Source organism: Fopius arisanus, unplaced genomic scaffold (assembly GCF_000806365.1).
Source record: "Fopius arisanus strain USDA-PBARC FA_bdor unplaced genomic scaffold, ASM80636v1 scaffold00048, whole genome shotgun sequence".
Lineage (NCBI taxonomy): Eukaryota > Metazoa > Arthropoda > Insecta > Hymenoptera > Braconidae > Fopius > Fopius arisanus.
Window position 1 is genome coordinate 829,898 of NW_011887787.1, and position 11,563 is coordinate 841,460.

Consider the following 11,563-nt stretch of genomic DNA (forward strand, 5'->3'; position numbering starts at 1 on the left):
AAATTTCAGTGAATACCTCCTCGATTTTCATGCTCTCCTGATACTTTTTAAAAAATTTCGAATTTTCAAATTTCAGTGAATACCTCCTCGATTTTTATGCTCTCCTGATATTTTTTAAAAAATTTTGAATTTTCAAATTTCAGTGGATACCTCCTCCATTTTTTGCTTCTCTGATACTTTTTTGAAAATTTGTCATTTTTCAATTTCAGTGAATACCAATTTCGTAACACATAAAATAAAATTCACCCAGTTGACTGGTCACTCTGACAGCGGGACACTGAGGCAGTTACCGAGTCGGCTGACGGGACGACACCCCCATTGCGTCTGGCGCCCTCCCTCTCTTGGGGTGCAGTACTACGATGCCGCTGGGGTCACTCAAACCCCCAGAACTGAGCCTCTACTTCAGTCAATCCTCTTTGACTCCAACCCCCAGAACTCAGCCTCTACGTTAGTCAATCCTCTCTGGTATTCCCACTCGAAAAATGGCAAACGAGACATTCGCATTGGCGCCAAAATTTGACTCTTGATTTGCCAATATTTTCCTCATAAATTCAGCAGAAATAACGAGAAATTTCAGTCGAACTATTTATCCAGATGTAAAGAATAATCGTAATTGCAGCCTAAGAGGGAATTTTTTGGAATAACTCAATGGGGGAGTGCGTAAATAGTTAAAAGAATGAATATCTTTGTGAAGAGAATGAATTGATGGTGAATTTCTTTTTTCTCAGGACACTCGTAATTTTATATTGTAAAACTCTTCTTCGGGAAAAACATTGTGGATTCCCTTGAAGAATGGGTGGAAATAGTATCCCTCCGCAGTTGTCTAGGCAACAGTTTACGGAGGGACTATTTTCGGAAGTTCACTTGTCAGTTCTTCGGCCGGCGGGAGTTGCCGGCAAAGTCCAAAACATCTCTGACACCATTGGCAGTAACTTCCTCTTCATCATCAACAACCCAGTGACGACCCTCATCATACCAAAATTCAGTGTTGTCCACCCAACCGTTGATTCACAAAAAATCCTGATTAATTTGTCATCAACAGTGCGCCGATAGTCACTATCGATTGATTCTCAAGTAGTTGCGTACAGAGAGTTGGAAACTGTTGCCAAGTGGCCGAATAATTCATCGGAAATCGTTGGACGATGTGAGTACAGGGGAAAACAAATGAAAATTTGTCATTTCAGTGACTGGGGTTCCGGTATCAATGGATTAATTCAATTGCATTTGTTCATCATGCAACCGCCATTTTTCTCATCACCTTTGCATATCTCATTAGAATCGATATTCTGTTTCTAACTCGTTGGGTTGACCTTTGACCCCGTGGATTATTCATTTTCATTGTGTTTTTGTGGGGATGGGGATGATTTTGCGATGGAATTTTTCAGGTATCATCATGAGAGGGATCATGGACGTGGGGGTCGAGGTGGGGGACACCCGAGGGGTCCTCGTGATATGAAATATGAGGGTAAACATGATAATCACAGGTTTGGGGGGAACAGAGGGGGAATGAAAGGTAAACAACCTGGAAGTGCCTTGAGGAAGCTGCAGTGGGATGTCAGGTCTCTCCAGCCGATCAAAAAAGACTTTTATGTGGAGCATCCGGCGGTCAAACACAGGTAATTTCAATTAATCCTACGTACCGACTAAAAAAGTGAAAATGAAGGAGATATTTTCATCCTGAGTCCAGGGGCCCGATGTACGACTATTGAGGGAGAAAGGGACTTTTTTGTTAAATTAATTTTTTCATTGAGGGGTTAACATCAATGTCTCAGAGATCAAAACAGTGGAAATAATCAGTGCTTTCACGTGTAATCGGCTCTTCAAAGCTTTTAAGCAGTTGTAGTCAATATTTTCTTATTTTTCAAGATTTTTTATGAAATTTCTGAGCACGATTGATGAAATTGACGCAAAAAAATATACTGTTTTTATGTTTCATTATTATTCAATGTCTCGGGAAGTTTCATCATCGTGGACGAATTTTCTTACGTTCTCAGTGAATTTTTGAAAAAATTCACAAATTTTACCACAAATTTATAAAAATAACTGATGACTATGAAAATTTATGAGTCATTGAATAATGATACACAGGGTATCGGAGAAATTTACAAACAAAAAAAAATGAAAAAAACATTGGCAATAACGGTTTAAAACCCTCGGGAAGTCAGAAAAGTGAAATTAAAACGAAAATTGAATATTTACAATGGAATTTTAATGAGAATTCCAAACAGATTTTGTATCAGTATTGAAAAGCACTGAGAGACCGATCGAGAATATTTACACGTTTATTTATTGATTGGTGTAGGTCACCAGAGGAAGTCAACAAATTTCGTCAAGCGAATGAGATTACGGTGATGGGCAAGGATGTGCCCAATCCTATTCAGCACTTCGAGGAGGGCAACTTCCCACCTTATGTTATGCAGGGAATAAAGAGACAGGGGTATGTTCATCCCACAGCCATTCAGGCTCAAGGCTGGCCTGTTGCACTCAGTGGAAAAGATCTTGTTGCCATTGCTCAGACTGGCTCGGGGAAAACACTCGGAGTAAGTTGAGAGCCATTCAGTAGACAAGACAAGTAGATGTAATGGGAAATCGATTCTTCATATTGTGGAAAATATGGAATTGCCTCGATAATGAGGAGTACTCTGTGAAAATGGGGGAAGACTATTTCAGTACTGAAGTGGTACAGAGAGATAAAACAAGGTTTCTATTCCTCTTTACTATCGATCTGAGGTAATAACATTTAAGAGCAGTCTTGAGCTGTAGAAATTTTCAAGAAAAAAGGTCTTTTGATGTTTTATAATAAAATGAATAGGTATTTTAGATAAATTCGTATTTAGTACTGTAAAATTAAATTCATCTTTTTATAAATGTAATTTTCATGGATTTGCCTCGAATAATTGACTGGAAAGAGTTTTCAATAGTGAAATCAAACTTTAAATAAATGTGGAACTGCCAAAAATATAAGAATCAATGAATGAATCTATTTTCCACTTTTGAAAATGTTTTTTTTTGTCCTCAAGTACATCCTCCCTGCAATCGTTCACCTGATTAACCAACCTCGGCCAGGTCCTGGGGAGGGTCCAGTGGCGCTGATCCTAGCACCGACCCGGGAATTAGCTCAACAGATTCAGGAGGTTGCTAACTATTTCGGTGAGACAGCATCAGTGAGAAACACCTGTATCTTCGGTGGAGCTCCCAAAGGCCCCCAGGCCCAAGATCTGGAGCGCGGCGTGGAGATTTGCATCGCAACCCCAGGTCGTCTGATCGATTTCCTCGAGAAAGGCACTACAAATCTTCGGAGATGTACTTATCTGGTGCTCGATGAGGCCGACAGAATGCTGGACATGGGATTCGAGCCTCAGATTCGTAAGATAATCGAACAAATTCGTCCTGACCGCCAGATTCTCATGTGGTCTGCAACGTGGCCCAAGGAGGTTCGATCTCTAGCTGAGGACTTCCTCAGCAATTACACACAGCTTAACATCGGCTCATTGTCACTGTCAGCGAACCACAATATCATTCAGATCGTCGACGTCTGCCAGGAGTTCGAGAAGGACTTCAAGCTACAGAGACTCCTGCAGGAGATTGGCACCGAGAAGGAGAATAAAACTATTATTTTCGTTGAGACCAAGAGGAAAGTCGATGATATTACGAGGAATATCAGACGTGATGGCTGGCAGGCACTCAGTATTCATGGGGATAAGAATCAGCAGGAGAGGGATCATGTTCTGCAGGAGTTTAGGAGTGGAAGGACACCTATTCTTGTTGCCACTGATGTCGCTGCCAGGGGATTAGGTATAATGAAATGAGAAAGAATTTTAAATACAATTAATTAGCACCAATAAATGCACTGGTGGATAAAAAAAAATAATTGTCCACTTGCTTGATGCTTTGCAGATGTAGACGATGTGAAATACGTCATAAATTTTGATTTCCCATCATCCTCCGAGGATTATATCCACAGAATCGGCAGGACTGGGCGTCGAAGACAGACAGGGACGGCGTATGCTTTTTTTACGAGTCAAAATATGAAACATGCAGGGGATTTGATTGAAGTCCTGAGAGAAGCTGGACAGACTATCAATCCTAGACTGAGTGAGATGGCTGAGCTTGCCAAATCTGGAGGTTTTGCACGAGGTAAATTTTAATTAGCACCTTAGATTTTTTTTCAAGACTTACATTTGATGATCGGATTGACTTTTAAAATTCACGTGGAATTTTCCTCCAGGCCCCAAACGTTTCAATTCATCTGCGAATAGCTCAGATCGTCCAGCCAAACGTTCAGCCCCCAATGACTCTAGAATACCTGGAAATGCCATTCGACCTCGACCAGGAACTGCTCGAGGCGGGATGCCATATCATTCCAATGTGAAATCTTATCCTCCAGCGAATTATCCAGTCAAGTCCACAGGTGGACACAATCCCGGCTATGGATACAATCCCCAGAGAAATTACATGCAGAGCAGTAATATCCAGGGGTATAACGGTGGAGGAAATTTTTATGGAAATAATTCGCAATATTAATGTGAACTTTTGAGACTTCTGAGTATTTCTTACATTTCAAAACTGAACGTACTGTATCATTCTTTGGTATCTTGGGGAGTCTCTCGTAGATTCAATGCACAATTCCAGTTGAATCCATAACATTTTGATTTACTATTTTATCCCCATGATTTTATAATGATCTCAATGATAATTTCAGTATTTTTACAGTTAAAAATTAAAATTTAGGATTAGAATGGGGGAGCTGTGGTTTAAATTGGAACAACCAGCATTCGCTAGTCAATATTCAATGAGTATATGAGAGCACAATTTTGTTGATTAGAAATGATGGAGTTTATATGAATTCGTAAGTTTTTGTTTTTATTTTCTCCAAATACGAATTAAACACTTCTGTGATTTCAGTCTAGACTATTCAGTTTGTTCGACAAACTATAAAGACTCAATGGTATGACAAACTATGGGAAGTTGAGGTCTTCTGTAGATTTGATTAATTACTCGTGAATAAAAACACTTGAAAAACAAAAACAAAGCACCAAGTTTCCTGTTTGAAATTGGAGCCTCATTGCCTCCATGACATATCCCCCACTCTCCTTTTTTCAGGTGTGGTTAGACCAATAGGGCATCCTGGCGGATTCACAACGACCCGATCATTTATCCAGTGGAATATTCAACGAAACGAGCATTCATAAATTTATTTTCCATTTAAAATCGAAACTTTTGCTGTCCCTGAATTTTTTTGATTCGTTATGTCTCAACGAAAAGTGCAGGTGAAAGGGTAAAAATTTTTAAAGGGACTATTTTTCTTAGTTTCGACCGCCATTTACATCTTCCTCATCAGATTCCCTTGTGGATTCTCTGAGCGACGCCTTCGTCACGTCTATCACACCCCAATTATTCAATATTTGACATAAACAAGTGATTATTACCTCATAACTCACTGTCACCGAAACCATAAAGTCATGTGAGTATGAAAAATTGTTTATTTTCGAGGTTTAGAGTTGTTTCGAGGTAGTTAGCGAGCTATTCCTCCTAATCAATCTAAACGCCATAGTGAAACTCCCTGATGTCAGTATTTTTTTTTTAAGAAACTTCTCGATATGGAGTGCATACAGCATCAATCATTCCACCAATTGTTCTCGAAAATTCTTTTAGAGCAGTCTGGCATTTCGAGTCGCTCTTAACCTCATTCGAAATCAAAACATATTCTGTACATGCGTAATTGGAGCATACTGCCTGATATGACTTCATTACATCGATTTTTTTCTGGGATGAATTTCACTCTTTCTTTTTGCCTGGGGGAGATTTTTTTCTGGGGGCAGTGGAGGGGTGTAATTTCTTGACAAGCGGAGGATTGATTGGTTAGAAATAGATTATCAGATGTCATTCATTGTTGGATATCTGCCAGTTGATGGAAGATGGTGAAATATGATAGGGGAGATATCATCTTACGTTTAATATTTTGATGAATCCTCTAATAAAACATCTGTTTAATCCTAGGTCATTCCGAGACAGAGACCGTAACGATCGTCCTCGTGGTGGTGGTAATCGTAACTCAGGACCATCGGGACCTCGTTATGGAAATCGTGACCAAAACTCTCGTTTCTCGAACAACCGGGACAACTCGTCCTTCAACAGTAATTCATTCAAGAATCGCCAGCCAGGAGAGCGCCTCCGTAAGCCTCGATGGGATATGAATAGTCTTCAGCCATTTACAAAGGATTTCTACCGGCCCCATCCAAATGTCGTGGGAAGAAGTCCACATGCAGTCGAGGCGTATCGATCAGCCAAGGAGATCACAGTAAAGGGTACAACAGTACCAAATCCAAACATCTACTTCGAGGAGGGAGGCTTCCCTGATTATGTCCTGACGGAAATCAGAAGACAGGGTTTTGGTGAACCAACAGCTATTCAAGCCCAGGGCTGGCCAATAGCCCTGTCTGGTCGGGATATGGTGGGAATAGCTCAGACTGGGTCAGGAAAGACTCTTGCCTACATTCTTCCAGCAATAGTCCACATAAACAATCAACCGAGACTCAACAGGGGTGATGGACCCATTGCTCTGGTTCTGGCACCAACTAGAGAGCTTGCTCAACAGATTCAGCAAGTTGCTGCTGATTTTGGTGTCTCCTCCCAGGTGAGGAACACCTGCATCTTCGGGGGAGCACCCAAGGGGCCACAGGCCAGGGATCTCGAGAGAGGCGTTGAAATTTGCATCGCAACTCCTGGACGTCTCATTGATTTTCTTGAGAGGGGTACCACCAACCTCAGGAGGTGCACATACCTTGTTCTTGATGAGGCTGACAGAATGCTGGATATGGGATTCGAGCCCCAGATACGGAAAATCGTTGAGCAGATCAGACCTGATAGGCAAACCCTCATGTGGTCAGCAACCTGGCCCAAGGAGGTCAGAAATCTCGCTGAGGAATTTCTCACCAATTATATTCAGATCAATGTTGGATCTCTTCAGCTTGCTGCTAATCACAACATCCTGCAGATTGTTGATGTCTGCGAGGAGTACGAGAAGGAGGGAAAATTGATGAAACTCTTGGAGGAAATATCCAATGAGCCTGAGAACAAGACTATCATCTTTGTCGAGACCAAGAGGAAGGTCGATGATATCACCAGGGCTATCAATCGATATGGGTGGCAGGCTATCGGCATTCATGGAGATAAAAGCCAGCAGGAGAGGGATTATGTCCTTAATCGTGAGTTTGGTGGATTTTCATGGTACTATGGATGGGATTTTTTGTTCTAGTAATTTTGGCAATAACTGTAGAAGTATAATTTTTCTGAAATCTACGATTTGATATAAAATTCGAAATAATTCTTTGGATTTATAGAGAGTCTAGGAATTTTGTTCAGTTTCACTGCAAATTTGAGAAAACTCGTTGATTTTCCAGATAATTTGACAAATGTCTTTGGGTAAAAATATTAATTTGCCTTGCTTGATCTTTTCTAGAATTTCGAAGCAGCATATCTGCCATTCTAGTGGCAACAGACGTAGCTGCACGTGGGTTAGGTAAGAATCCCCCATCAAACTAGATAATTCAATGTAAGGGTCAGGCTGCGATGGTTATTAACGTAATATCGACGGAATAATCGTGTCCAAAATGTGGCAACGGATGACGGCATGGTGCCAGACTGATTGACGCCGGTGCTCCCAAAACGTTAAATTACCGAATCAAGATACCCCGGAGAGAGAAACTAATAACTTTATCTAGTTCTAAGTCCTCTCTGAATGATTCCACACTCCCTGTGTTATAATGATCGAATTAAACCCCTAGCTTAGGATATCTAAAGGTTTTTCCAGCTGAACTCCCAGCAGAAAGCATCTTCATGACTCAAACACAAGCTGTAAATCCCTTGGAAGTCGTTTGGAAAAACCTCTAGTGAATTTCAGGTGGAAAGGTAAGACCTAGCCAGGATGTTTCTCTTCCAAAAAATCCAAGAGAGTTTTTAAACAAAAATTGATGAGACAAGTCTTGTCAGTCTGGTAGTAACTTGCTGTTCTATGTTTTTTCAGAGGCACATGCGACGGAGTTTTATCAATGATAACAACTCTGGAGAGCTTGCTTTGGAATTAAAAAAAAATTCTTAATGAATTAAAAATATCCAAATAATGGGGACGCAACTGCAAGTTGTCCTCAAAAAAGCTGTCGCTCAAATAAAATAAATAAAACGCTGTGCCTCAGTCGAACCCGTGCCACAAGACCACGAAAAACACACCACACTCTCATGTACCTGCGACGGTCCAAAGTATGGAAGTTGTAATGTTAGGGAAAGCAAAAAAAAAAAATAAGTCAATAAACACCAGGAGGTTCGTGGAGGAGCTAGAGAGGAGTTCCACTCCGAGCAGCGCAGATCAGATTATTTTATTTCACATCTTTTTTTTTTTGTTCAGATCGACGAAACCGAATGTGCAATGCTCATGAAATTGTTGGCGATGATTGAGACTAAGTAATTGCAGATGTTATCAATTGAGTTGCAATGGTTCGTCTTCAAGAATTCGTCAGTTCATGGCATTGCAATAAGTAAATAAAAAAACATATATGTAAGTCTTGTTAATGGTAACATGTGCAACGGGGGAAATGTGAGATCTACCCTCTGCCCTCGTACCATGGGACTCAATGGTAGCTGTGCAACCGGAATGGACTCAAGTGTGTAAGTTACTGCTGGTTAATGGTTAATTTGTGATCCATACTTTGGTGCGGGAGAGAAGAGTGGTGACGTTCATGAAATAATTTCAATCTAGAAAACTCGAGAGCTCTCGCTATAAACAAAATACTCAGGAGATTATTTGTACAATCTCTCTGTGCGAGACTGCAATGACAAATACAACCATCTGAGCACTGATTCCTCTACATTTCGAACAAAATTATTTTCAGCATTTGAGATTGAACAGGTAATTAGATCATTCCCTTTGTGGTTCGATTGACATGATAATCATGCAAATGGATGATATTTATTTTGCAATACATTTTATTTGGTATTTTACTGAACGATTGGATCTAGTGATGATTTTTTTCTAATTAGTTTGGTCCATTTGCCTGATTAGGGAGTTTTTTTTTGAGAATATTGTGCTTGAATAAATTTGCTTTATGAGTTAATTGTCACCACAAAGGAGGATTTATTTATTTTCATGATTTTTTCATCATTTTTTCCAATTTTTTGAGTAATAATCTTGACTTAGATGTGGAGGATGTCAAGTTTGTGATTAATCTGGACTATCCATCCAACTCGGAAGACTACGTACATCGTATTGGACGTACTGGTCGTTCACAGCGAACGGGAACGGCTTATGCTTTTTTCACACCTGGTAATGCACATAAGGCCAATGATTTGATACAAGTGCTGGAGGAGGCCAAACAGGTGGTCAATCCGAAGCTCTATGAATTGTCGAGGAATCCGGGGGTTTTCAAGAGTGAGTTCAAATTTTTTTTTATATTTATAATCCGTAGTGAAGTTCTAAAACGAGACAATCGTTGATTTCCACAAAATATCAATTTATCGATAGAACCATTAATTTTACGATTAAATACCTAGGGGCCTTTTTTGTCGGGAATTTAATGAGCTACAAAATAGTTCCCGAACGTTTTTTTCTTGATTCCATTGTTTTCGAGAAATATCGATAATTCAGACAAAGGAAAAAATTGAGTCATCTGATTTTATTCTTTTGGTAGTTATTTGTATTTTGAATTTTGTATTTAGGGGGACGTTTTGGGGGGAGAAGTAATGGAAGTGGTCCCAGGAACAATAGTGGACGTGGAGGAGGTCCACGAGGTGGTGGATCTCGTGGGGGACGAGACTCTGGTGACAGGGGACGTTATGATCGTCCTGGAGGAAATGACAGAGGTGGAAAATGGGGAAGTAATAATGGTAAGTTATTCAGTAATAGTTTGAAAAATAATCTGATCTTAATGATGAAATTGCACTCAACTTTTCTTTGAAATTGCAGGACCTGGCGGAATGGGTGGAAACAACTACAGTAAACCCTTCTCCCAGAGCAATTTCAGTGGCAGCAATCCTAGCAGCAACAGTTACAATCAGAATGGAAATTCTTACAGCAATACTGGATCATACAATCGAAATGGTTATTGACCCACTAGGATGTGAATGCGCCAGACGAACTGAATAATCCACCAAGCAAAACGAATCCTGACACCTACGGTATGGATGGAGGGAGCGCTAAAAGAAAAGAGAAATTATAACAGAGCACAAAAGTGCATAGTACTAATTAATGGAGAGAGAATATTTTTAATTGTATATTTGCTGTCTCGAGAGACAGCAAAATGGTTTAAGGTGCATCGTACATCTCAAGTGCACATGAGTGACTGAATTGAGAATTTAAAGTTAATATCATACAAACGTACGCATTTTCATTTACTGCGGCAGAAAGACGCTCTTATATTAATTAATAAATTTCAAAAAAATGTCATGGAGCAGGAAATGTTTAGATCTATTGTGAGGATGAGTGAGTGGATATTAACTAGAAAGAATTAATACAAACAATCTTAGAACGTGTAGAATTAATCTGAAACGTACGTAATAAAACAAATGGACATTTCGATATTCTATGATTTTATTTGCAATGTTACTCTGTCATTTCTTCCATAAATTCGTTCATCCTGGCTCTGATTAATCATATTTTCGTGATAAGAAGTCGAGTATTTATACGTAGAAACGCGTGAGACATTTCATGAGGGAGAGAAGACCCACTCAGTGCCTCATTGGAGCGATTTTTATCAGTTAAATCGTATGACATGGGCAGAGTGCCTGACGATTAAACACTCAACTCTACGAGACAACAATTCCATTGATTAGAGAATTGTTGTGTCTGGATTCACTTCAAAATGTAGTTCAATGATTTTCATGAATTTGATTTCCTAGAGTAGATTGTGTCGAGAGGTAGAACACTTTCATTATCTATTTTTGCAGGATATTTCGGGATCTGAAGGGGATGGAAAAATTTCCCTGAGGAAATTTCTATCGAAAATAATGAGAACTACAAAAAAGATTCTTATCAGAACACTGATAGTCTCGCAGATTCCAAGATATCGTACAAAAACTTGAGAGCAATTCGATAACACTAGTACATAATCAGCACTATCCAAAAGACATTTTGTAAAATTCTCATGCTATAAACTAACAAAAATTTGCATTACTCTTCCCAGCATTAATTGGCAAAGGACATCAATGGATCAAGATAATAAATCATAGCAAAATGTCAATTTCCAATGTAAAATAATTAACCTGTCACTGAATGAAATAAAAAAAATGCAGTAAAGCAATATTTCCGGAATAATTCACTTACTGGCGAATTCTAATGACTCATTCACGATGATTTTCTAGTATTTTCGATAATGAATAAAAACAATCAATCCGGTACTATCGGCATATCATGCGACGCGCCTCTCGGAATTCTTTCTTACATTTTTTGATTATGAATATTTGAGTTATTTATATCGTCCTCTGATACCATTTTATGTATATAATTCCATATACGTGATATCATGGGTGCGGAACAGGTGGGAGTTCCGGAATTAAAAAAAAAAAGACATTT

General features: G+C 39.4%; 2 protein-coding genes across 2 annotated transcripts; both read left to right on the top strand.

Moving 5' to 3' along the window:
• Nucleotides 1-849: 849 nt before the first annotated feature.
• Nucleotides 850-5,018, top strand: LOC105267607 (ATP-dependent RNA helicase dbp2-like). The gene is made up of 6 exons (XM_011306574.1): nucleotides 850-1,144; nucleotides 1,386-1,616; nucleotides 2,303-2,540; nucleotides 3,021-3,795; nucleotides 3,898-4,137; nucleotides 4,229-5,018. Coding segments are annotated over exons 1-6 (1,782 nt in total). The 5' UTR covers nucleotides 850-1,142; the 3' UTR covers nucleotides 4,525-5,018.
• A 122-nt stretch (nucleotides 5,019-5,140) lies between these two features.
• Nucleotides 5,141-10,572, top strand: LOC105267606 (ATP-dependent RNA helicase dbp2-like). The gene is made up of 6 exons (XM_011306573.1): nucleotides 5,141-5,464; nucleotides 6,001-7,208; nucleotides 7,463-7,522; nucleotides 9,194-9,424; nucleotides 9,712-9,879; nucleotides 9,959-10,572. Coding segments are annotated over exons 1-6 (1,812 nt in total). The 5' UTR covers nucleotides 5,141-5,462; the 3' UTR covers nucleotides 10,102-10,572.
• The last annotated feature ends 991 nt before the right edge of the window (nucleotides 10,573-11,563 follow it).